General features: G+C 37.3%; 1 protein-coding gene and 1 pseudogene across 1 annotated transcript; both read left to right on the top strand.

Annotated features, from left to right (window-relative positions):
* Window positions 1-7,654: 7,654 nt before the first annotated feature.
* LOC115680990 (malate dehydrogenase-like) lies at window positions 7,655-10,771 on the top strand. Its single transcript, XM_056318677.1, has 7 exons — window positions 7,655-7,730; window positions 8,537-8,695; window positions 8,781-8,941; window positions 9,579-9,856; window positions 9,951-10,086; window positions 10,185-10,296; window positions 10,516-10,771. Exons 2-7 carry the CDS (start codon window positions 8,581-8,583, stop codon window positions 10,635-10,637), a joined length of 924 nt encoding a protein of 307 aa, XP_056174652.1. The 5' UTR covers window positions 7,655-7,730; window positions 8,537-8,580; the 3' UTR covers window positions 10,638-10,771.
* A 4,393-nt stretch (window positions 10,772-15,164) lies between these two features.
* Window positions 15,165-20,754, top strand: LOC130137607 (protein NO VEIN-like; annotated as a pseudogene).
* Window positions 20,755-27,903: the final 7,149 nt, after the last annotated feature.

Here is a 27,903-nt window from a genome sequence, read left to right as displayed (position 1 = left end):
ATCCTCCTTTGCTTGATGGCGCATCACTTGTCTCTGCTCCAACACCTCTGGCTGAGTATGGTGAGTATTTCATCTGCGTGTTCAGTTTCTGTTCTTACCGATATCTCTTCTGCGATGGAGATGATAAGAACCACTACCAACCAACTCTTTATCGATTATAGCTGGTGCAGATGCACAAAAGTCCTACCCAGAAAGTATGTCTACTGCTATTGTCAGTGTAGACAGTCAAAGCCAATTGGAAGAGACTAATGATGCTGTTACCCAGGGTCCATCACCTCAGCTTTCACCGGCTCCTTTGTTACTCCCAGCGCCAGAACAAGGTATCCACTTCGTTTTCCAGCGTATTATGAGCTCTATTTATTTTATCAATCTCGCTGGCTTAGACTGCACTTTCTTCTCACCAGGTATTGAAGAAGTTCCATCACTTGCTTCGTCACCATCAACGAATCAAATGCCTGGTTCGGGATCTTCTTCTTCGATAGTCCAAAGTGAAGATACTCATGATTTGGTGATTGTCGACGTTCAAGGATCCTCACCGAGAGTCATCCCTCCAATCGGTCCAGCATTAATGTCTTCTGGGGATCCGTCATTGACCATTTCTTCGTCGTCGCAACCAATGGATCAAATCAATGCTGGAAAATCACTTGGTTCTTCGGCTGAGGCAAAGCTTACCCTTGAAAGGGCTGCGAGAGCTTTACATTCCGAAGCTACTGACTCCAGTAGTATTGCATCCGAGCCTTCGTCAACATTCGTCATCACTAAGGAGGTAGCCAAGGCCAAATGGACTGAATTCCTCGAACTCTCTGAGGGCGGCTACCTATCGGTTGCAGCTAACCCAGCAGTCACCAAGAAGCTCAAAACTTTATTGAATGAACTGTGTGGTGGTGACATTCGTTTTTCGAAGTCTACTAGCTTCAAGAAGCGCTGTGAAGATTTCCTGACTGAATTCCTTGATGGGGTTGAGACTTACCAGCAAAATTGCGAGAAGATTGCTGTCCTGGTAGTCTCGGAGAAAGATTTTCAATATCCCCATGACTCTATCGAGGAGATTAATCACACCTTGAAGACCAACCAGAGCATTCTACAGGCTTTAGTTGATGAGCGGACAAACCTTGCTGCTCGCGAGGCGGACCTTGAGAAACAACTAGCTGAAGTTCGACATCAACAAAAGTTCAAGGATGCCGAGATAGCTCGGGCCGACAAAGTTCTATGGAATGATCTTGACACCTTTGACACATTGATGGGTGAGAAAAATCGACTCGACAAGGAGATGGCCAAACAACAACGAGTCAGGAACCAGCTACTACTTGAGATTAGTCACTTAGATCATAGCATGTCGACTTTCCAAGGAGAAGTGAGGGATTTTGTAAACAACATGTAATCACGATACCGTTTTAATGAAATTATCTCCTTTGTTCATCCCTCTGTCAATACCTTTAAACTGACTTTTCTCAACATCGACTGCCAATTACAAGTGCTCATCCGCTGTGAGTTCCTTTGTTGATTCCCTGCTTCATTGTATTCAACCTCTTCTGACCCATGTTAATAACTGATGGTATGTCATATGCTATAAAGCATTTCGTATTTTCCTAATATCCACAGGCCATCATTATAGTGAAGCGGGAAAATTGCGCCTTAAAGAACGTACCTTTTCCTCTTCTTCTTCTAACTGACAGTGATTTCTGAGCACTTCATCAACCACGTTCTATCACGAAGCGTAAGGTTGGCAACCCGAGGTAATCTCCATTTAAACGGCTTATTAGGTAATCTTTAGTTAAACAGCTTATCCTCCTGAAGCACTTCACCCTTCTATTACCCTGCTCGTGAAACTGCCTTTACAATTCGCTCGTTGACTTGCTTCTCCCGTTCCTATCTTTCCATCTTCAAGTTTCTCCTATGGCAGGAAGAACTCGATCCTCCATGAATTCTGTCACTCGATCCAGTACGTTCTTAGGACGTCTTAATGATCTTTGGCACTATGAAAGCAATGGCCGCCTGTCGTTATCTTTCAAGGACAATGACTCCAAAGAAGACCAGTTGATCCTTGGTATGTACTTCAAATCACTTCCCTCTCCCTCTGAATTCATCGAATGCTTTCCTTGACATTACACAGAAGTTGTCCCAATCAATCGTGATTTCATTTGAGATCATGTTTGGTCTGTTCCTAACTGCCAATTTAGCTCTTTTCCATCTTATGATGAATGGTTCTTTTGTTGGTACTCCAGGCTAAAACCTGTGTTGTGGCCCCAAGCTAAAATTGAATCAGCCTTGGAATTATGTTGCCAGTCTTTCAATCCTGAACTTGTTGAGCGTCAGAGACGCGGCAACAACTTGATTTGATGGAAGAAATTTTTGAAGATGAAACAATCGCAACTCGCGCAAAGAAAAGAAGAGGATAGATAGAATTTTCTGACTCAATATATTTCACTCAGATTTCATTCTTATAAAAAAAATTACATGACTCCCCTATTTAAAGAAAAGTTATGTGACCCTTATCTTTCTTAAAATATAACTAGAACGAATATCTCACAATATCTCATCTTATCTCTTCATATCTAACCATATCTCTTAATATCTCACCATATATCTGAAAAAACAATTATTTCACCTAAAAACACGAAAAATCAAATATGAAAATACGAACAGACTAAAAAAAAATAAGTACCAACAAATTTGGTTTAATTTCTAACACTCCCCCTGAAGCCAAATTCTCTTCCATCGATCATTCCAAGCAGGCTCTTGAACTTTCGAAAAGCATCGATCTTGAGAGGTTTAGTAAAAATATCTGCTACTTGATCTCCGGTCTTCACATGCAATACTTCAACTTCATTCTCTTTAACCTGTTCTCGGATGAAGTGGTATCGAACATCGATATGTTTACTTCGTTAATGAAAAATTGGATTTTTCGCCAAAGCAATAGCAGAAACATTATCAACAAAAATCTCCGTTGCTTTCTTCTGCTCCATAAGAATATCTTTGAGTAGTCTTCTCAACCATATTGCATGACAAACACATGAAGATGCAACTACATATTTAGCTTCACATGTCGACAGAATAACACTTGGTTGCTTCTTTGATGACCACGTGAAAGCAGTGTCGCACAAGACAAATACAAATCCCATGGTGCTTTTTCGATCGTCGATATCTCCATCATAATCACTATCCGAATAAGCTCTAAGTTTGAAAGATTCAGAGCAATAATAGTGTAAGCCATGAGAAATAGTACATTTGCTGTACCGAAGTATTCTATTTGCAGCTTTAAGATGAGATGATTTTGACTTCTCCATGTATCGACTCACAATTCCAACACTATACATAATATCCGGTCTCGTGCATGTCAGGTATCTCAAACTCCCAATCAAGCTTCTATAATATGTCCAATCAACATTGGCACCATCATCAAACTTCGAAAGCTTGGTTCCGCACTCCATTGGTGTATTGACCGGCATACAGTTCTTCATGTTGAATTTTTCAAGGATATTTTTAGCATATCCTTTTTGAGAAATAAAAATCCCATTGGCACTTTGCTTCACTTCGATACGAAGGAAATAATTCATGAGACCATTATCGGTCATCTCAAATTCTTTCACCATCGATGCCTTAAAAGCATCAATCATCGCCGAATTATTTCCTGTAAAAACAAGATCATTAACATATAAACAGGCGAGCAGAATATCACCTTTTTCTTGCTTCAAATAGAGTGCATTCTCGTATGGACATTGAGAGAATTCATTTGCCTTGAAATATGCATCAATTCTGGAATTCCATGCTCTCGGTGCGTGTTTAAGCCCATATAGAGCTTTCTTCAACCTCAGCACTTTGTCTTCATGACCTTTCACAACAAACCCCTTGGGTTGTTCGACATAAATTTCTTCTTCAAGGATGCCATTCAAGAATGCTGATTTGCCATCCATTTGATAAATCCGCCAATTATTTTGAGCAGCAATGGAAATAATCAATCTAATCGTTTCCATGTGGATGACAGGGGCAAAAACTTCATCATAGTCGATTCCGGCTTTTTGCTTGTACCCCTTCGCGACTAATCTAACTTTGTATCTTGTCACTTCACCTTTCTCATTCTTCTTGGCCTTGTAAACCCATTTAACACCAATCGATTTCTTGTCCTTCGGAAGATCATCAAGCTCCCATGTTTGATTTTTCTCGATGGCTTCAATTTCTTTGTTCATGGCTTTTTTCCACTTTTCTTCTTTGGCCGCATCATCATAAGCAAGTGGTTCATAATATGCAAGAAGACATATAAAATGAAGCTCTTCGGTAGCTTCGTAAATTTCAGACAATCTTCTCGATCTTGGCACTAACAGTTCATCGACACTATTTGAAGAGGATGGTGTTGATGAACTTGAAGAAGATGTTGGAGAAGAAGGTGAAGGTTGCCCAAGAAGGGCAAAGAAAAGGAGGGAAAAGAGCAAGGTATAACTTATCACATATAGGATTCTCGAGACAAGGGTCTCAACAAGAAAGTGAGACATACAGACTACGCTAGATCAAATTTAGCGCCAATAGAATATCACATCAAGTTTCAGCAAGGTTAACATTGTCTGTGAGGTAGGTTTCTTCAGCAAATTCAAGTCTTAAAGCCCTTGATGATGTAATCAATATCCCAAGCTCATAAAGGCTAGAGAAGCATATTGACAAGTAGCACAAATTGATGTTAATGCTATATTCTGATTAAATTCGGACAATACCTGGTTCTGAATAACCTCTATTAACAATTCTTGACAACTATCTAAATACCACACTTAGTTTGATAATCTCCACCAACAGCTCAACTCCATTCTCACCAGGAAAGAGAGGCCCAAATAAAATACTACGCATTTCAGATTGCAATCCAAAACATTAGTACCATGCAGAGGATTTTTCTAGAGCGTGCCGTGCGCTTGTAGTTCAACAGGCCTTTGAACTTGCTACATTTTATTTAATATATTTCGGTTACAAAATAGTTATTTTAGTTTAGAAATTCATTGGTTTTTTTACATAAGGTGACAGGAGCAAAGCCAAATAAGCTAGTTCCGCTTTTTCCAACATATTTTCTACACCTTGTGGATATTAAATTTAATAGAAAACGAACATTTTACTCATTCCTGTTAATCTCTGCATTTTATTATATTTATCATTCATTTACATTTAAATTTATGCTAAAAACAATTACATGCACAGTAACACTTCTCGAACATTAAACTAAATTTAATTTATGCATTTGACGATTGGACATTGACCAAAATAAAAAGAGGAATCATAATCACATAACGCATATGTTGTATGAATAAAATGACTCCAGCTGAAATTCACTCGAATGAAAATGACTCCAACTGAGCTAGACACAAAATCAGGCATCTTGCAGGCCATTGATATCCCCTCAAAAAAATTCACTGCCATTAAAGCTCTGAACTCTCAGCAAGCTGTTGTCATTTGTTTTAAAAATCAGTCAAAATCTTAAGCAAAAAGCATTGTTGCTACAAATGAGAGAACTAGTTGACTCATTAATTGGATAAAGATCCAGCATCATGCAAGCCACTGGCATCCAAACCTTAAGAATGATTCGCCCCCTCTTTCTAAATAAAGCTATCCACATCAGTTGAATTTTCTTCATTATTATCAGATAAGTAGTCATTATATAGTATGAGTGCACGCTTCAAAAAAAGAGTTTTACTTCCAGGGGTGGTATACAGATTCAAGGTTCTTATCTTTTTATTTCCCTTTTCTGTGGAAAATCTAACTTCTTAACTTTCACCGCACCCATGAAACCATCACAACTCAAACAAAATTTCCCAAACTTGGAGCAAATCCACATCTTGAGGCTCATACATGAAAGCGACTAGTCATTTACTTAATGCGTCCACTTGATCCTGATTAACACCGCTCGTGAAGAAAAAATCCATCTTCGCGGACCATGCACAAAGCAACATTTCTGACTCGCATAACTTCACTCGCTAGAAACATCATCCGGGGCGTCTTCCGTCACGCTATAGTTCTCTCGATTAGCTTAATTTAATCGATCTAATTCAGTTCCAAGCAAATTCTTAATTCAAGATCAAGATGCAAGGACCAATCAATCTTCAATAAACTGATCGACTCATCACATAATCCCAAACTCATCAAAGCATTCTCTACCTCCTCCGGAATGCTCAAAGGCGAAAGAACAAAGAACAAAGAACAAAGAAAGATCTCATGTTACGACAAGAGCCAACGAACTAAATCTAAACGCAGCCACTTAATTTACATTTACCGAATTTCAGTGGAAGGAGTCAGCTCAAAGCCAATCCAAAGTTTCCCAAGCAAAAACAAACTGAACAAACTTCAAGCAGATCGCATCTTAGAGATTCAGTTCCCTAGAAAAAAAAGGACCCGAAACTCGAAATCCGTCGAATCACCTAAATGATCTCTGATTTTCGTAGAAACCGAAACAAAATTTCCGCGTTTTGGTTGGGTATTCTAGCCGACCCCAGACATAAGCTAGTGGCGACTCCTATTTGCTAAAAACGATAAATCAATCCGCTGTCACGCGAGATATGAATTTAGCAAAAATCCACGTTCATGATCAATGGACCTTATGGATGAACAAAAGATCGATGCTTCGGTGAGCCGTCTTTTATGATGTGTCATTCGGACCGTTTCATGGACACTTACCTTTAAACCCGCTTCCCAAGTTCGGCCCTCGAGAGGTAGGTCGTGACACACTTATCGGTTTTCTTAACCTAGGATGCATAACCATTTTGGAGAAGGTGGTCGATGCTTCGATTCTCGCTTCAAATTTGTGTGTACAAAAAAGAGACTACTCGTGACCATATGAGTGCGGTAGCTGTTGCCTTTGAGTAGCCATGATTGGCTTCAATATTGGGCCGCCCTCTCCTCTCTTGACTTCAATTCTCTTTCTCCTTTTCTGATTTCAATATTTTCTTCTTTTTTTTAAAAAAAAAATTTCTATATCCTAAATGGGAAAGAGATAATCCCAAGGCTCTCTTTCCAACCTAGGAACACTATCGGTCGTCAAATAGGAAACATATCCTATTCGGATTCTAAACCAAATGCATTAAACACGTACGGAAAGTTTTGAATTGTACTATTATTTTTATATAAAATACGTGTGATTCACATGAAATGTTGAACGTCTGAAATTTAAAAAAAATAAAAATAAAATTCGAGACTCTTAAAATTTCGTCACAATTTCTTAAACGTAAGATAAAATTTTGGATTTTCACGTGAAATTGAAAAGAAAAATGGCCATTTGCTTATGTAAACCGTAAATTAAACAATGCCCTCGGTTTATAAAATCAAAAATTTACGGTATATAATTTCCAAAGCTTGTTATGATAACTACCCTAGTTAACGTAAGTTTCTCCACGGGAAAGGACTGAATCGATATTATAACCCCGTTAGAAGATCCCAATCGGAACAGAAGAAAAGTTAAAAGGAGCACCATGGAAAAGACTATGACCAAAAAAGAAGTACACAAGGACACGTACGAGAACACTCGTACGCTTGCGAATTTTGATTGGCAGCTCTCTAAAACGCTGTCGTTTCACAGCCTCGCGGCACACGGAAATGACAATTATACCCCCTAGGCCATGCGCGTGTGTGTATATATATGTCTCGTGCCTCGCCGGTCTCGAGTCTCAGTCACTCTCCACTTTGAAATCTTCGGTATCTTGTCTCTCGCTCGGTATCGTTGGCGAAGAAAGCAGTCCGAGTTCTCGTTACGGATGCTACAGGTAATGGCGGGATTCAGCTCTGCTATTATTTTTTTTTTTTTTGTTATCTCTTGTGTTGATCTGAGGATTTAGAAATCTGAACCTGTGTCGTGTCGTGGATCGTATGATGGGGCGAGCTGTTCTCGTAAGAGTTCCATTGGTTTTGATTCTTTTGGAGGATTTAGCAAAAGTGAATGTACGTGGTGGCGGGTCCTCTGATGCGGGCGATCTTGGTTTTTGCTTGATTGTGTGGTCAAACGGTTTCGTGATGATTCTTATTATCGAGATCATGTTGTTCTGTGCTTCTTGTGAGATTTTGGTAAGAAAGGATATTGCGCTTCCAATTTGGTTTCAGTGTAAGGCCTGACTTTGGTAAGGTGTATTGCGATTTTGTTGGACGGTTTTTGGTTGTTTGTGCGCTATTCTGTTAGTTTATAGAGATATGCTCTGTCCTAGAAACGATTGCTGCAAACGGAATTAAGGTTATCCTCTATTTGTATCTCTTAACATTGCCAATAGAATTAGCTGAGTGGCTTGCTAGGGGGCGGCGGGCGGAATTATACGAGTTTAGACCCCTTTTCTCTTGCATTTTCCGCTTTATTTCAGATAAGCTTGTTCTTCCACATTTAAGGATACCATCTTTTGCTGCCGTAACATGCCACCCCCATTTGTTCGCAACCTGTCAATTTCGAGTGTTCATGCTGTGATTGCCGCATGTTTCGATTTACTTGTTGGCCACGAATGTCGATTACTGCTTCCGATTGTATCTAGTAGACTTTTCCAGTTTTTGAATGTACAAATATGAGACACCTTGTTTGACCATGCAGGGCCAATTGCAGAGGATCTCGTTGAATTGATCGCTAGGGGAGTGATGCTAGGTGATGACCAGCCTGTGATTCTACACCTGCTTTATCATGAGACTAATGTACCGGCTCTGAAAGCTCTTGAGACAGTATTGATGGATTCCGTGCTACCTCTCCTTGAAGGTAGGTTTTTGTGTGGCTTCTCTGTTTCTTGCAGTTAGCATGTAGTATGTGATGATAGGATTATCTGATGTGGCACTTGAATCAGGTTTGGCTATAACATCCGAAGTTGAGCAGGCATGCAAAGGTGTTGGATTTGCAATCCTGATTGGAGAGATTACAGAGAGAAAAAGAATCTCAATGAACAGTTTTGGAATGTACAAGAGGCAGGCTTTAGCTTTACAAAACCATGCAGCCGCCAATTGCAAGGTAAGCTTTTTTTTTTTTTTTTTAAAGGAAGGTTGTGAGCTCGAGGCCTACATGGAGATGTCGATTGCAAGAACTTTGACCTCTTGGCATGCCTGTGAATGGGAATTTTTCCACTTGATTAAAGTAAATATGTATAGAATAGGACCCTAGTTCGCTAATTGTCGGAGTTTGAAAAATGTGCAATTGGTATGGAAACTTGGTTTGCTTTCCTTTCCATTTCTATGGATGACTTGATCTGCAAATAGGTGAAATTTCTTTTTCTGTTTTTTAAATCTCTTAATTTCCAAGGCATGATAATTTGGTTGCCTAGTTGGTAAATAGATGCAACTCTGAAGGTTAATCTGCAAATGTGTGAACTGTATTTTCTTCTTGAAATCTTTTAATTTTCATTGCACGAAATGTTGCTTGACTAATTGGTAAATAGACACCACCCTGCATGTCAATGTGACTGTTGGTCGATAATAGCATGGAAATTATGGCAGCATGATATTCTAAAAAAGTGTATATTATAAACCATAGGTTCATGACGTGCGTAGGTTGATCTTCTATGAAGTGCCCATAGAAGTTATTTTCATGGGGATGTTTGAAACAATGCACACACACCATATGACCTTTCTATTTTCTCTTTCTGCTGCAGGTTTTGGTCATTGCGAATCCTGCAGATAAGCTTGCATTGGTGTTGAAGGAATTTGCACCATCTATTCCTCTGAAAAACATTACTTGTCTCACTAGACCCGATCATAATAGGGCCTTGAATCAGATTTCGCAGAGGTTGAATGTTCGGGCTGGTGATGTGAAAAATGTTATCATATGGGGAAATCACTTGTCAACTCAATATCCTGATGTCAAACATGCTACGGTTAATACACCAATCGGTGAATATCTTGTGCGTGAACTCATTAATGATAATGGATGGTGAGAAAATCGTCTTTGAGTTGATTATTGACTGATTTAGTTGGTATTATGGTATGAGTTTTCTGAATTTGTAAAAAAATTCTATGTGCTGAAGGTTGAATGGAGGTTTTATTACTGATTTCCAAAAACGCTCTGCTGAAATTACTCGACTTCCGTGGGATTTAAGGGCAATAACTTTTGCCAAAGGTGCCTGCGACCACATCCACGACTGGGTGCTTGGAACTCCAGAGGTACGGCCTTTTTCCTTTTGCTTTCTACTCGATCTCATTTAGCTTATTAGTTTGGCTTGTTTTTTTCTGAACTCTTTCTTTGGACTGCACTTTCTCAGGGTAAGTGGGTTTCCATGGGGGTGTATTCTGATGGCTCTTACAATGTACCTGCTGGCCTCATCTATTCCTTCCCGGTAACTTGTCGCAATGGGGAATGGACCATCGTGCAAGGTATAAAAAATTCTATTTTCCCATTAAAACCAATTAGAATCTTCATTTTTTGCACTTTCTGCTAGCAAATTTAGTCTAGAATCTGTTGTTGCTCCGAGATGTTTATTTTGCACTTCATCCTTCTGCATTGCAGTATAATACGGCACTCAAATCTTTTCATTAAACTGTTTTGTATTTTGGTTAGTGGCCCACTTAGTCGTCGCCGTGGTCTTGATGTAGGTCTTCCGCTTGATGAGTTCTCGAGGAAGAAGATGGATTCGACAGTGGAAGAACTTATGAAACAGCACTCGCTTATGGTTGCCACTATTGAACGCCATAGTCGTGGGCAGTGTAGTGCTTGAAGCCCTTACCGCCGCCGTGCACAGTCCCCTTCCCCTCTCTTCTATGTTCCGTTTGTTTAATTTCACTAGCTAATTTTGATATTTAAAAACTGCTGTTCCTAATTCATGTGCTTATTATGGTTTTCCTTTTGTATAGTTATGAAAAAACAAACCCTCCAAAAATAATGGTGAATTAGTCAAACATGTCATGCACTTTGACAGGAGCTCCAGCTAAAATTGGCGGGAAAGTGAAAGGCACAAGCCAAGATATATCCATACACACTTGCATGAAATCACATTTACAAATTAGGAACCAATTCAATTTCCGCTGTCCTGTTGATTGCCGTCATGAGATTGGCAAGTATACCGTTGGATTTGCTCCAAATCAATGTGGCTTAAGGCAGTTTTCAATACTTTCTCTGATGTTTACAGCTTGAACCCATAAAACCTTTGCATTCTCACGGATATATCTTGATCGCTCGGAACGGACACATACTTTTGTTCCCAAATTAACCTATATTGGAAGAATGATAAATACATCAACAATTAAGGACGTTGTTTTTCTTGTTTTGGTGATTTTCATAATTGATATATACTAAAACAAGTTCACCGAGTGCTGTAGTGACTGAAGTATTGATGAAACAGCATGACATAGGCGAATATAAGCAAGTTCAAAATGGTTACTGCAATTCCTAAGAGTCATTGCCAAGTTAATGGAAAGGGTGTTGAATTGAAAGCACAAAATGATGGCATCCTATATGAACGAGAAACATACTGCCTGGTCCCATATTATTTTGTATCAACATGCCCGAAGAAGAACAAGTAGGCCCTCAATCGTATCTAACAACAAATCAAAGCTTTAGAATCCAAAATTGATCAGGAATAAATCTGGGCATTATACACATATACTTAAGTTTTTGGGTGGTGAATCCATTATCATGGCATTAGTAGCCCCTTTGAACCTCATGTTTTACATGTCCTAGCACACCATGCGCGTTTACAACACGACATTCTTGTCAATGTTGTCTATCGCCATCACTTTAAACTAGAGAGAACTGTAAAAGCCCCGCATTGCTCAAGCATGCGATAATTGTGGCCACACTGAGACCCACACATACATGTATAATCTCAGCAAAATAGGTTAAGTTTTGCACTGAAAATCTTTGAACACTCGCTTGGATACACAACATTCTGAATAAGAAACTCCAACCCCTTCAAGTGTCCCGCTTGTTTCCTTGTTTAAATCCATGCACCAAAAACAATTATGCCGAAAACTTTTTTTCCCACAATGATGCCCCGTGCAGTTTGCCCCAGCAAAATGCAAGAGCATCCTTCATCAGTGCTGAAAGACCAGATGGTCTAGGATTACACCAAACCATTAAACAAATTCTGCCATGCCTTACAGGCTCTTCTCACATATAGAGCCGCTGTAATTCCAAATGCTGACAGTACACCTACCAAACGCGTCACTCTCCATGTCATGTAGTTTAAATCTCAGGAACTGAAATTAAGTCGAGTACCTTGCTCTTGTGGAACCGTTAGCAGAGAACATGTTCCTTTTCCTTTAGACAAATGGAGTAGTTTCTTGATCTACTAAGGTAGCGAATGATAACCATTCTGTTCCGGAATGAATTCCTGAAACAGAAATAGATTTTTCTATTTCTGGTTCCAAGAAGAGTTTCAGAGAAAAGAAACCCGTTTGATAAGGACCAAAAAATTTTATTTTTGGAACAGAAACCCGTTTGATAACAGCACAAAATTTCTATTTCCTGAAACAAAAACTTGTTTGATAAACAACACAAAATTCTATTTCGAGGAACAAAAATCCATTTTTTTAGAAATGGAATAAAAATAATTAGAAAATCCAAAAAATTCCTAAAAATCTCAAAAAAATTCAAAAAACCCAAAAAAATTGAAAGATTCTAGAAAAATTCATCACAATTTCCAAAAAAATAAAAAAAATCAGATTTCGGGAAAATAGGAAATTTGTTGAATTTTTTTCAAAAAAAATCAAAAAATTAAAAATTTCAAAATTTCATAGAATGACTTAAAATACTTGTGGCCACCCACTTTTAGTGAAATTTAAATTTTTTTAGGTGCCTAAAAAAAATCAAAAAATCAAAAATTTCAAAACTTCACAGAATAGTTTGAAATACATGTGGCCACCCACTTTGAGTGAAATTTAAATTTTTTAAGGTGCCCAAAAAAATTCAAAAACTCAAAAATTTCAAAACTTCACAGAATGGCTTAGAATACCTGTGGCCATCCACTTTGAGTGAAATTTTAATTTTTGGAGGTGAAAAAAAAGCAAAAAATCAAAAATTTCAAAACTTCACAAAATGGCTTAGAATACATGTGGCCATCCACTTTGAGTGAAATTTAAATTTTTTTAGGTGCAAAAAAAAAACATAAAAAATCAAAAATTTCAAAACTTCACAGAATGACTTAGAATGCCTCTAGCCACCCACTTTGAGTAAAATTTAATTTTTTTAGGTGCCCAAATAGTATTTTTTATTTTTTAAATTTTTTAATTTCTTTTTCGGCACCTAAAGAAAATTAAATTTCACTCAAAGTGGATGGCCACATGTATTCTAAGCCATTCCGTGAAGTTTTGAAATTTTTGATTTTTTGCTTTTTTTTATTTTTTTCGGCACCTAAAAAAAATAAAATTTCGCTCAAAGTGGATGGCCACAGGTATTCTAAGCCATTATGTGAGGTTTTGAAATTTTTTATTTTTTGCTTTTTTTTATTTTTTTCGGCACCTAAAAAAATAAAATTTCGCTCAAAGTGGGTGGCCACAGGTATTTTAAGCCATTCTGTGAAGTTTTGAAATTTTAACTTTTTTGCTTATTTTTATTTTTTTTGGCATCTAAAAAAAATTAAATTTTGCTCAAAGTGGGTGGCCACAGGTATTTTAAGCCATTATGTGAAGTTTTGAAAATTTTGTTTTTTTGCTTATTTTTATTTTTTTCCGACACCTAAAAAAAATTAAATTTCCCTCAAAGTGGGTGGCCACAGGTATTCTCCGCAATTCTGTGAAGTTTTGAAATTTTTTATTTTTTTTATTTTTTTCGGCACCTAAAAAAATAAAATTTCACTCAAAGTGGGTGGCCACGGGTATTTTAAGACATTCTGTGAAGTTTTGAAATTTTTACTTTTTTGCTTATTTTTATTTTTTTTGGCATCTAAAAAAAATTAAATTTCGCTCAAAGTGGGTGGCCACAGGTATTCTAAGCCATTCTGTGAAGTTTTGAAATTTTTTATTTTTTTATTTTTTTCGGCACCTAAAAAAATTAAAATTTCGCTCAAAGTGGATGGCCACAGGTATTCTAAGCTATTCTGTGAAGTTTTGAAATTTTTTATTTTTTGCTTTTTAAAATTTTTTTCGGCACCTAAAAAAAATTAAATTTCGCTCAAATTGGGCGGCCACAGGTATTCTAAGACATTCTGTGAAGTTTTTAAATTTTTTATTTTTTTTTTATTTTTTATTTTTTTTGGCATCTAAAAAAAATTAAATTTCGCTCAAAGTGGGTGGCCATAGGTATTCTAAGCCATTTTGTGAAATTTTTTTATTTTTTTATTTTTTTCGGCACCTAAAAAAATTTAAATTTCGCTCAAAGTGGGTAGCCACAGATTCTAAACCATTCTGTGAAGTTTTGAAATTTTTGATTTTTTGCTTTTTTTTCCCACCTCAAAGATCGTGACTTCCGGATGAACATGTGTTTTGAAGAAAGAGTTCTCTTAGAAATGATTCTCATTTTTTATCTAGAAATAGAAAACCAACTTTTTTTTTGTTCTGATTTCTGGTTCAGAATCGGTTCTGGAACAAAAACTTGTCCCAGAAATAGAAAAATGAAATTACGTGACCAAACGGGTTTCTGATCCAAAACTGATTCTGGGAACAAAAAATCATTTCTGGACAGAACCAGAATGGTTATCATGCGGTACCTAACTGACTGCACAGGAATGAACCCTCTTTTATCCTTTATAGCGGTTTAAGCTTGCAACTCCGTACTAAACGGAAGAATGAGATGACACTGTGCTCTAAAGTAGAGATCCAAAACATAAGACAAAGTAAAAGTTGCAGTAAGCTTTAGCTTTTCCAATTCGTGTTAAGTGCACTTACGCAGTGCCGCTACATGCCAAATCGAAGAGCTTCAGAAAGACAAACTTTGGTTGTTTTCAAGTGCTTTAAAATGAGTGTTAGTGGAGATGAGAATACTTCGCCAGATTTGCAGGCACACAAGAAAAGACAAGATAGAAATAAATATATTAGGTAGGTATTGCCCCGACAAAGGACAAGTGAGAGAGGGACGTTTGAGATGGCTGGACCATATTTTTTATAGGTAAAAGAGAAGACTAGTATAGGGCACCAAGGGGTTGCAAGCCCATATACAAAAAAGCTTTGAACCAAACAAGCCCAGTCACAAGACAAATCACCCACAATGTCGATTATAGCATTTACATCCACATGTAATTTCCGAGCATACCAAAAGTTTTAAGACTTTCAACCCAACTTTCCATAATCACAATAACTGTTTTTCTCCAATGCAGGCTCTCTTGTTCCGATCTAGCGACCATGTTGAGAGAAGAACTGCGGATTCCTTAGTGATGAGATGTGAGCAAGGATGGAAACAAGGGTTCAAAGGGCAGGAGAAGACCTTGAAGACGTGGAAGGAGACGATAAAGAAAGACGGGGAGTACTTAGAGCATAAAGAAGATGTAACGAAGGGTTGAGCGCGAAGGCGTGATACGATCCTTACAGCCAACCGCAATTATTGGGAGAGGCATGGTGTTTTGTCGCATTGTTCCTTTTCTTGTTTGCTGAAAAGAGAACAGAAACATCAATGTGGAAGAACTCCAGCATTCTAGGAGCAACTGCAATATCTCTCTAAAAAATTATCAAAGTTTTAAGACCATTTTCAAAAGGTCATTAGATTCAATTATCCTATTATTAGGTGAATGTGCAAAACATCAGCGCCACGACCAGACTAATTTTATGTTGATCTTTCTGTTAACACCTGATTTTTAGCCGACACGTCTTGAAAGGTAAAAACTTGAGATTAGGGTTTCTGATAGCGACAGAACCCGATTCTCAATCAAAAAGAGTCATTTAGCATTTGAATTAGCATTAGCCTCTCATTTTCTAGCTTTTAGCATTTCAATTTCAAAAAGTGAAAACGTTGAGTTTTGAGTTGACTTTTGGTTAAATTTTGACCGAAAAATCAACCCAAAGTCAAATTTTGGTTTTTTGCATGAGAAACCCCAAAATACTGTCATCAAGTATGTATTTTAACAAAAGCAGCAAAAACTTTCCTCGGGAGTTTTCCTGGCGGACTTTTGGAACTTTTACAACGTTTCATCTCTCCTGCTGTTATGATTGCTTGCAAGGTGCCTTCTTTTGGCTCTATGAAGATATCTTGATAAATTGTCCTCCCAATCTTTTGCCTGATTATTTAGCATTCTGGATTAGCCCCGTATATGGTTCATTTGAAGAAGGCTTTCTTTCCTTGTTTCTACTGTTAAATGGCTATTCCTTGAGATAGTTGACTTTTTTCTTCTTCTCATGCCAGTGTTGCACAAATGTCAAAAGTATACACTCTCTTATGGAAAGAAGTTGATACTTCGAAAAAGAACATTGTTGAAGATCTCATCTCAGAGCCATTTATATTTTTTCCTTCTTTATGTGCCTCTGGGGTCGAAGATGTTGTGTTGGGTTCATTTTTGTTGCCAAAAGAAGTTTGGTGGAACGATATAACTGGGTTTTTGAACCAAATGGAAGAAATTGATTCCGAGTCTGGTGCAGTTGGAGCAAGGCATAGCCTGTTGAGCAGGACATTGTGCGATATATATCCAGGCTTGCGGGATTTTTTTTGTCAATATATGTGGGGTTGAGGAGAGTCCTTTCAGAGATCATTTAAAGAATTTGGTTCATATATCAACTACCGTTTTGCCTTCACAAGCAGCAAAAGATGTTGGTACTACTACAAGTTGTTCATTTATGGTTCATTGAGGTGTCACTAAGTAGCCCATTTTTTTGGCTTTATGCATCAGGTTTTGAAGGTATTTCTGAAGTTGGTAGATGAACTGAAATGTGGAAAGGTTAGTTCTGAAGATACTTTACAAGTTAGTGGATATCTTAAAAAATCATATTATACCATGCTTCCCACTGTTCGCAATAGATGGGCTTCTCTGCACCCTTCCTTTGGACTTGTGTGCTGGTGTGATGATGAAAAGCTATTGAAAGAATTCGGGATTTTGGATAAAATTGAACTTCTACATTTTGGGGAACTCACTGAGGATGAAAAGGAGATGATGATTTATGTCAAACTGCCTCTTCTCATGCATACTCTTGGGGTTCCCGCATTTTCTGAAGTAATTTACTCACTCGCAATTCTATTTCGCAGTGTATTATGGAAGGTTGTGTCTAGATTGGGGTCGGAACTAGGGAAGTACAGTTTCCAGGTCTGCTTATCTCCATTTTGCATTCACACAGTACTAATTATGCGATGTACTCGCGTGAGTGTTTTATCATGAGATATATGTTTTCGACAAGGATCTCTTTTTAGATTTCGCTCACCTAGCTTTGCTGGAATCATTTGAAGCTCTTGTGGTTTTGGCCAGAATTTTACTCTCCCTCCAATAAAATAGGGTCTTGTTAAAGAGTACCCCCAGAGCACTTTTTAACCACACCTAAGAAAAAGATCTTCATTTTCAATACATTGATTGTGCATAGCACGAGGAAAACGTTGCTTTGGAAATGACAAAGTTTCTTTATTTGGATGTTTACGAGTGCCCTTGGGCACTCCTTAACAAAAACCAATACAATAATCTACTGTGGAATATCCATGTGATGAGCAATGTCTTGGACCCAAATTATTCAGAGATGTGCTAAAGAATGTTCCTTGGCTATGTTTCTATCCGAGTTCATTATAGAAGCACCAACAGTGAGGTAAAGAAGAGCTTTTTTAGAAGGAAGAATGTACAATGTTTATCAATGCAATTCCATCCATGAAGTTCTTTTCACCGTTCCAAAAATACAAAGTTCTGGACATCCATCTGTAGTGGTATTTTTAGAAGAACCTCGACATAATAAAACGACTTACATGAGTGAACTTGGTGAATTTGTTGTCTCAGCAAGAAGTTTCAAGATGCGGTACCACCTAGCATGGCCAAAACGACTAAACTAGGAAAAGTTTCAAGATCTGGGCAAGCTCAACCTCGCCCAGATCTGGCGAGGTGAAGCCTTGCCATGGTTGTGCGACGGCAAGGCTCGCCCTCGCCGGCACTAGTGAGGGCCGGCGAGGGCGGAGTTCGCCATGGCTGGGCAAGCTCGCCCTCGCCGCCGCTGGGCGAGCTTGGCCTCAGCCTGTGGCCGGTTGCCGGACTAGCGACTGGGGAAGAAGATAGGAAAAAAAAAAAAGAGAGAAAAAAAGTCAAAAAATAAAATAAAAATTCGAAAAATATATATATTAAAATATTGTCACGTCAGCCGGCCGGCCGGCCAAAAGTGGCCGGATGGACTGAATTGGCACAATTGCAAAAGGTTTAGGTTTTTTTTTGGTAATTTTCCCCTTTGCTAACTATCAATTCAACAGAAATTTGAAAGTATAACCTAACAACAAAGCGTGGAAAAGATTCGTTGAGCTGCTTCAGGAAAATAAGCTTTTGGGTTTCTAATCTTTTCCCCTGTTTTGGCCTACAAAAGTCTGTCAACGCTATACTGGAGTATCTGTAAGTTCTTTTAAAGCAAAAGCATCGTACCCAAAACACTGCCAAACAGGAACAAACAAGGGTGCCAGGTCTGGCAGTATTTCCATTTATCATAGTGACATTGGGGAATGAATTTATTGCATATTACTAGATAAAAGAACCAAGAAGCAATCTTATGATCAGTGAGCCCTTGTTGCCCAAGATTTTCTTTCAAGTGATTGTTCAATGAGCAGGGACCTAGGTTTAAATGATAGAGAATGAGATAAAACGGAGACTATGAGTCTAAAGTGACGTGTTAATTTTGCAGTAGCTGATTGTCTTAGATATGTAGAGATACAATGCTGATTTTTGTTGAATGACCATATTAAGTTCAGCACCGGGAATAGATTTCCGGATTGGAGTATTTGGTTTACTGAAATGGATATTGGAACAATTGTATATACGAAAATACTTTAGTCCAACACAATTTAAAAGTTCTTTCAAAGAAAAATTGCGCTTTATCTACTAACTAGATTTAGTGAAAAAAAACCATATTTTTTGAATTGGTTCAACTTGTATTACCTCAATCTGTTATCTAGGTTTTGGCCAAAACAAAAAAACTGTTGGCTAGGTTGGGTCTGGGGATTCAAACGCATGTTCCAAGCAAAACGTTTAAGTTGCCTCCCTTTTATTGGCGATTTTGTGTAAAGCATTAACTTTAGTTGTTAGTTATTATAGCAAATTCGTGACTAGCAAGTCCATCACAAACACATTATTGAAATCATATGCTTGTGGACCGCGAGATTGTCATGCAAACTACTCATCATCTTATTTACTTTCTCACACTCAGCATTTATGTAGATTGTAACTCGTGAAGCTATATTTTACGGTCCAATGGATTCTAGCTTCAAGGCTTCTCTTGTAAACTTGGTTCTTCCGTATGCTCAGCGTTATATTTACTACGAACATCCCAACACATATGCCAAACTTAAACAGTCTGGATTTTCTAATCTGAGTGATTTGCATGTTGTTGTTGTGGAGAAGCTATACTATAGGAATATCATAAGGGATATGAGCATTGCTTCTGAAAGGCGATTGGAGACCACATCAGTTCTTCAGGTATGTCCTAGGAATTCAGGAATGTTCTGGATGTTTCTTTTTTCTTTGTTTAACCCGAGAACATGTAAAGCAACCTACAAACATGGTACGGATGGAGGACATTTAGATTCTTACCTTTCTTTTTGTTATATAAGTCTCTTGTACAGAATGGGAACATCACTTTGCAAAACCATGAGACTCACAAATTGAAATTTGATCCAACTCCAAACCTTGTTGGGCTCATCTGATAAGTATTACTTTAACTCCCTGATTTTGACAGGGCAACACTTTATTTGTCACTCCAGAGTCCGATTCTCATGCCTTGTACATGGAGATTTCTCGTCTATTCTTTGATGGCACTCCAAACATTTACTTGGCAAATTTTCTTCACATGATCACAACGATGGCGGAGAAAGGTTCTCCAGAGGAGCAGGTAGAGTCTTTCATTGTAAATAGACAGAAGGTCCCAAACCTACCTGGTGATGAACCCGTGTGGGCCCTTTCCTCAGTATCTTTGTGTGAGGATGATGGATCACTAGAGAACAGCAGCTTTTCAACAACAAGAAAAGTACTAAAATCCTTTCAGGCCAAGAGAAGGGCTGGAGTTACCTCAAACTGGCCTCCTTCAGACTGGAAAAGTGCACCAGGGTCAGTTTATTCTCCTTATAACCAAGTTAAGATGCAGGCAATAACCGTAACCACGAGCACTTGCTCACAAGTGATAAAGGAGGATTATCATGAGTTAACTGAAGAAAGTGGTGGTGGCCATGAGGCAAGTGTTGATTTTAACACTGAAGATGTGGCGGCAGTTTCTCCAATTGAACTTTCAATTTCCGATAGAGCAACAGATGTCGGCAATTTGGACTCTTGTGCGGATGTCTCAGCTAATCAAATTGACACGACTCTAGTGTCTGATCTACCTGACTTGGATCCACCTCAGTTGATTGGGAGAACAATGCTCAATGTCGGCACGCCTGATCCAGAACAAGCAAAGTTAGTGGGAAAACAAGGAGAACTCGTCGCTTTCAGATATCTTGCCAAGAAATACAGTCGATGTTCTGTGAAGTGGGTCAATGAAGATGGTGAAACTGGTCTACCCTATGACATCACCTTAGAGGATGGAGAAGGACTTCGATACATAGAAGTCAAAACAACTCAATCAGAGGAGAAAGATTGGTTCTCCCTGTCAACAAATGAGTGGCAATTTGCAGATCAGAATGGTCGAAATTTCAGCACAGCGCATGTCATTTCGGTAGGCCACAACAGAAGCAAAATCAAAATATTTTCAAATCCTGTTGAACTCTGTCGCTCCGGGAAGTTGCAATTGGCCATTGTGATGCCAAGCTAGCCGTTATGCCTTAGTGGCTCGGTTTGTGTCGAGTCTCTCATGCCTTATTAAGCAGTGTATGTAGTAGTGACACTGAACAACCAGTAGTGTAGATGAGTACCTTGCTTAGATACCTAGAAGTTTCGTTTTAATCTTTCATGGTTGGCGATGGAAGGAGATGCGAGTGACTTGAAGAGATCATTTTTCTGTGACTTCTGAAGATGGTTAAGCTTTGTACAAGTAGCCTTTAGAATGAGCTGCATACTGCTCTTAAGCACGATTGCGTAATTCATGCCATGTAGTTATTTAGAAGGACTTATATTAACCATCACATTTCTGTGTAATCAAAGAGTAAAAGGATATTTTGTTCTAGATGAACCCACGCCGTTAGGTTCCTTGTCGATATCTTTAAACTATAAGGTCAGAAGACAGTAGTGGCGGATAATAACTTGAGGATTTAGCAACATTCATGGTGAAATCAGCGGAACAAAATAGCAGGCGTTCAAACTTGTTCATGGAGCAATATCTAATATATGTTCATTTGTTCCTGGGTTCTTTTCTGTTTCTAAGACTGTAGAAGTAAAGTTCCTAGACTATTATATCATATTTCTTTGGACGCCAAGAAAGTTTCCAGCATGTAATAAGGCTTGAGAGATTTACTTATGCGCTTTACCACGGTCATTTACAGAGAGCAGACTTTGTAGTAGCTTCTGAGCATCGTAGATATATCCATTTTATTGCCTTTGCTTGAAGGGTTACGACATAAGCTTCCTCACATTGTGAGGAGATGCAGAAGCATAAGCTCATTGATTTCATTGTGCAATGAATGGAGGCAAGTTTTTCATCATTTACACCTGGTTCTTTAATCTGTGGTGAATAGCTCTAAAATGTTATGCTTGCTTGGGGACGTATTAACTCCGATTACTTCTCTTCAGTCTTCCCAAAGGTTCCTGATTGAAAAACTTAGTTTTCTTTCATGAACAAAACCCGTCTCCTGCCAGTTCAACCTTTCTTCTGTGATTAATGGCTAAAGCTGATCATTTGTGGAAATAATTATCCGGGCATGTGTTACCTGATAGGAGAGGTGTCTTCCCATGAAAAAAGAAGTAAGCTTAAACACGCTACTAAAATTTTTAACCGAAGCATTGCCACTTTTCCCCCTAAAAGGTTGAAGATAGCAGATGGTACAATGAAGATGATCAAGGGTCCTAGTTTCCTTTTCATGTCATGACTGCTCTTTGAAATTTATGACTGTATAGTTTTCCTGGATTTACGACTTTGCATCTATTTGTGAGTCTAAGCTTTCTTTTAATTCGGTTGATACTATAACAATTCTATCATGTGAAGGACTCGCCACCCGTTGGGGTCAGCGGCTAGAAACTAAGGCTCCGTTCCTTTTACGGAAAATGTTACGTTTCTGTAAAATGTTTTCCGAGAAGTCATTTTCCAAAAATATGACAATATTTTCCGGTGTTTCATTGAATATTGAAAATAAACTAGAAAATATTTTCCACCGTTTGGTATAAATGATTTTCCTTCGTACACTCATTTTAATAATATTTTATATTTTACTTTTAGTCTTTTCTTTTCCTTTTTTTAAACCGAATTTTTAATTATTATTTTTCTTTTTTCTTTTTTCCTTTTGTTTTTGTTTTTTTGTTTTTCATTTCCTTCTTTTTCTTTTTCTTTTTCTTTTTCATTCTTCATCGGCCGGTCGTCGGCCATGGTGACAGCCGGCGATTGGCCGAAGAAGAAGGAAAAGAAAAAAAAATAAAAAAGAAAAGAAAAATAATTAAAAATCATTTTTTAAAAAAGAAACGAAAAAATAAAAATAAAAGGAAAAGGTGTTTGGTGAAAGAAAATGCTTGGTCTAGATGTGAAAGAAAGAGGATGGAAAATGTTTTCCGCTTTTTGAAAATTGGAAAACATTTTCCCCACTTTCGAAGGGGTTTTATCTATTGGAGGAAAATGTTTTCCTTAATTAGTTTATTTTATGTGAATCGAATACCAGAATATTCAGAAAACGTTTTCCTGAAAGTTATTTTCTATGAAATGAACAGAGCCTAGGTATGGGAGTATACATCACTTCCTATGTAACTAGAGATCTAGCGTTGCACTAGCAAGTGTCCTTTAATTACCTAAACTTGATTATTCATCAACTAAGAAGTCCATACAGCCTTTTTACGAAATTATAAGTCCTAAGGTTCTTGTCCGCTAAGTGTCCATGCACTGTTTTTAGTGTTTATTGTGGTCCTAAAATGTAACCTAACCATTCAATTAAAACATGCAAATTACGACTAAGAAAAGCAATATAAAAGATTCACAATCAATTTATCAAAGATAAAAATGAAAGGACGAGTAAAAAAATAAAGTGCATTAAAGTAACCCGATACGAGTTCAGCAAAAAAATATAACATGGCCCTACTAACAAGCCCTATGACAGCAACCCTAATGAGCTTCGTTCAAATCAAATTCAATTTTTAAAATAAACTAATTTTCCTATAAATAAACTCGAGAAAATCGAAGGTACTCCTCCATCAAGGCCTATTTTTCTAACCAATGTTTTAATTTTTTAAAATTTTCAGGAATTTTTTTTGTTTTTCTATTATTTTCTTTAGAGGGGACACGGGGCTGGGCCGAATGAAGACTGATCTACTCCTACGGGTATGGGCCACGGACGCAAAATGGGCCATTATATCAAGCCTCTCCCAACATTCACTAATCCTAATCCTATAACTAGAATTAAGTCTAAATCTTGTCGAACAAAAAACCCATTTTGTTATCTTCCTTCACCATTTTCCTTTTACGCTTAGGTAGTCATCGTCACACCATTTCGCAAGCTCAAAATACCAAAACATCAAAACCTGAGTGTATATCCTTCGTATATGTTCATCTCAGAGACAGCCACCATCAGCCGCCACCTTCGGCCTCGCACAACATGGCATCAACTTCCAGCGACCAACTCCAAACACCACCATTGTTCACGGCCATATGGATATGCGGAGCACGATTTCAAAGCAAAAACGCATGATTCAGAGAGAGTTTCGACCTTATATTTAATGCAATATTCAACAAATGGTATTGCCCGCTTATAAAGGAAAATGGTCTGGCCAACATTGCAGCACAAACACTCTCGGTAGAATATATGACAGAACAGTGGCAAATTTAGTTGACAAACAAATGGACACAAAAATCGGCATAGTTCTACTCGGATTTAGCGAGAACACATGACTCAACTGCATCCAATGATGAACAGAACATACAAGCAACCATGGAGAGAAATCAGGCCAACAACAGGTGAAGGAGGTTCTTGTTGACAACGAAACACTCACATTTTCACGACTAAAACAATATGCATCAAGTGACGTCCTATGAACATCAATAAAACACACTCAAATTGAACGATTCCATGAATTGATTCTCAACACAATTTCACTGGCACATCACCAAACAAGTCATCCTTCATGGGCCCTTTTTTTTATGGGTTCTCTGAACCCCCATTGAAAATGAATCAGAAATGGGAAAAAGCACCAAAAAAGTCCTTAAACTGTTGCATTGGTACCAATTTAGTCATTAACCTTTCAATTGGATCAATTTAGTCTTAAACATTTTTGTATTGGTACCAATTCAGTCCATCCGGCCAATTTAGGTCGGAAATTGCTGACATTGATGCTACCCGTCCTACATGGCACGGCTAACATTGATGTAGACAAATTTTATAATTTTATAATATTTTTTTCAGAATTTTCTAATATTTTTTTTCTGTTTTTCTCTTTTTCTTTACCCGCTTGGCCGGTCATCACCAGCCATAGGCTGGTTTGGGCGAGGGCCTTTGCAAGCTCGCCAGCCGCGGGCGAGGGCGTGGGGGCCCTCACCCAGACCAAGAGAGGGTCACTGGCTAACGGTGTAAAGAAAAAGAAAAAAAGGAAGAAAAGAAAACAAGAAAAAAAATTCTGTAAAAATTTTAAATTTTGTCCACGTCGGTGTCATTCGTGCCACATAGGACCACCAGTGTCCACTTTTGCAATTTTCGACCTAAATTGATCGAATCGATTGAATTGACACCAATACAAAAAAGGTTTAGGACTAAATTGAATAAACTAAAAAGTTTAGAACTGAATTGGTACCAATGCAATAGATTAAAAACTTTTTTGGTACTTTTCCCCTCACATGGATATTTGATGGGCTCAAATGAATGAATTGGAGAGCCTAAATGATGGGCATGAGCCAACTTTATTGGACTGCATTTGTGATTTGTACCAATTTAGGATTTTTTGTGATATTAACTCATAATTCTAACAATCTTTCTCTCATTCCTGCTTTAAAACAATCTATCTCTTTACCATAAGTGGATATATGCATTTTTTGATAGAAAAAAAGGTTAAGCATTGTACGAGTGGTTGGACCGGTCAGTCTTAATTGCCCCCGAACCGCTCATGATGTAATGGGTGACGCCGCAGACTAGACCCGACACAAGAGAGGCGGCAATGGTGCACCGGGTGCCCCGCCTCGAGCAAGCTCTATCATATTTATTTTTTTTCCAACTTTCCAGTTTTTTTTTCTGTTTCCATTCCTCCCTTAAATGTATTTTATATTTTTATGACAATTTCCTGAAATTTTATTTTTATTTGACAATTAAGAAAATGTCATGTCAGCAAACATGTCGACATAAATTTAAATGAAGATAGGACTTGATCCAACAATCGATGAAAGTTAAAGGATTCCACAGGAGTTAGAGCAATAGAGAATTTGAGGATTCAATTGACAAAATCACACAAATTAGGGGGTCAATTGTGGACATGTCCCTTTGTTCAAAAAATGAAATCAAAGATAAATAAATCCCACTTGCAATAATTAGAAACAATTCAGATTACTTAAGAAAGTTCAACTATCGTATGTGTTGATGATCACCGCCATTTTATAGTTACTTCTAAAATAGGAATCCTATTCCTTGTGAGTATTTAAAATCATATAACTAGTGTACTTGCCCTTGCTTCGCGTGTGTTTTGTATTTAGAGATTTATTGAAATTTTTGTTTACTAACATTTTTCCTCCTATTCTTGCACATTCATTTACAAAGTTATATAGTCATAAAACTTACTAAAACGAAAGGAAATATGACACTAAAACAATGTATATCATTTGCCATTTGGCAACTGATTGTACACCAGGGGTTCATTTGCATTGTGTACAAAATCATTCTACACCCATAAAACATCTTATAAGTTCAAATTTCCAAGAATTTCTCATGGACTAATTTTTTAGGCCAACTCAATTTTTTTGTCAGTCTTCTTTTTAGTCATCAATATTCTTTAAACAACATTAACTCTCATTTTGTGGCTTACTACATGTTTTATCGGATGGAATTGAATAATTTTATTCTCTATAGTGTACTCCATTGTAAGCCGCGAAGTCAATTTTTTATCTCCATGTTATTGTACAGGTACAACTGTAAGCATGATATCAACTTTCTTGCATAATAGAGTCAACTTTACTTGAATTTATAAACATCGATATTTTCTCGTTCTTGTAAAGTTAATTAATTATTTATTATTTTGAATTAGATATTTATAATATATTATTGAGAGATTTTCTTACTATGCTCTTAATTTTTCTAGACAAAGCTCTTCAAATGTTTACAGTGAGAAAAAAAAGAATCATTTCATGAAATATGAGTGCATTTGATGTGCAAAAGTCAATTTTAATATAGTATATTAGATGCTCTAAGCAAACTTTACTTGATTTTCTTAAATCAGTATATCGTCATCTTTTTTTTTTGTTTACTTTCACTTAACGTTAGATTTGGTACGTACGTATGTACTTATGTATGCATGTATGTAATTTTTGATTGGATGATGGAATGGTTTGCTATAAATAAACACTAGTGTTGAGGCAGGCAAGTAGTGTTATGTGCCAAGAAGAAGAAATCTTTTACTTTTTCGCCGAATTGAGTGATTATTTAATTGAAAGCGTAGTAGATAATTAGATATGTGAATCACGTGGTTACAAGATGAAGAGACCGTGACGGGTAATTTTAACCTTTCATGCAAGGGTAATTTCGAAAAATGAAAAATGAGATAAAAGGAAGTTTTGGCGTAAAAGTATTTAATAAGTCTAATCAATGCTAGAGTCCAACTTTGCATTTAAATAAGTTGTACGAATGTTAATTTAATTATTAATTTTCCAACTTTGCTAATTTAGTCCGAAACGTTTGTGCAAAATTCCAATAAAGTCATTCCGGTCAATTTTTATCAAAAATTGCCAACAGTGTGCCACGTAGGACAGCTAGTAATGATCGGACTGCCACTTCAGCAATGTTCAGTGAAAAATGATCAGAAGAGCTACATTTGAATTTCGTGCAAATTTTTAAGATTAAATTGATAAAATCAAAAAATTTAAAATTAAATTGACATCCATACAATACATTTATGACCTGATTGAGTAATTTTCTTGATAATTCATGAAATTTATGTATTGTAGAGTCTTCTGAACCAAAGTTCCTTTAATCTTTTTCTAGACACTTCTTCATCCCGGTGGACCGATTCTTTGTACAAGTCCACTACAATAAATATATCATACAATCATCTTATTGATAGTCTATAATTCATTTAGAAGGCTATAAAAATCAGTAGTCATTTTTCCCCAAAAAAATTGAAATCGAAGTAATTTATATCAAAGATCAATTGTATTAGTTAGGAGTTTTTCGTGATATTAACCCTATAGATTGTCACATGGACTTGCCACATCACCATACCACGTCACCATGTGTCATGCACGTCAAAAAATTTAACAGTAAAATTTGACGGAAGTTAACGAAGGATAAATTTGTCACAGGTATATCAGTTTAGGGCTTTTGTTGATCAAAAAATTTTGGAGTAAATTTATCACAGGTGTACTTATTTGAGTTTTTTCATAATAAAAAAAATAGTTTATTGTAAATTTGTCATGTATATCAATTTGGAGTTTTGTGGTATTAACCTTTTTTTTGTTGAAGGTTGTGCAGTTGACTGTTTTGAGCTTTCCACGTAGATGTCCAAAATAACTCCATTATCACCATATGGAAAGCTTTCCGTTTCAAATTTGCTTTGGCGCAATTAAGGGAAAAATTGTCCAAAAAATCATAAATCTATTACATTTTTGTCAATTCAGTCTTAAGCTTTTTAATTGTGC

Source organism: Syzygium oleosum, unplaced genomic scaffold (genome assembly GCF_021117445.2).
Source record: "Syzygium oleosum isolate NSW1041296 unplaced genomic scaffold, Sole_v2.1 Sole_v2.01, whole genome shotgun sequence".
Lineage (NCBI taxonomy): Eukaryota > Viridiplantae > Streptophyta > Magnoliopsida > Myrtales > Myrtaceae > Syzygium > Syzygium oleosum.
This window is presented reverse-complemented; position numbering and strand designations above follow the sequence as displayed.

What these genes read in the sequence shown, in the direction of transcription:
- LOC115680990 (XM_056318677.1), top strand. Translation starts at nt 8,581, where the DNA reads ATGCTAGGTGATGACCAGCCTGTGATTCTACACCTGCTTTATCATGAG. An exon ending in ATGCAGCCGCCAATTGCAAG is followed by an intron (nt 8,942 to 9,578) that starts GTAAGCTTTTTT and finishes TTTCTGCTGCAG; the next exon opens with GTTTTGGTCATTGCGAATCC. An exon ending in CTCATTAATGATAATGGATG is followed by an intron (nt 9,857 to 9,950) that starts GTGAGAAAATCG and finishes TATGTGCTGAAG; the next exon opens with GTTGAATGGAGGTTTTATTA.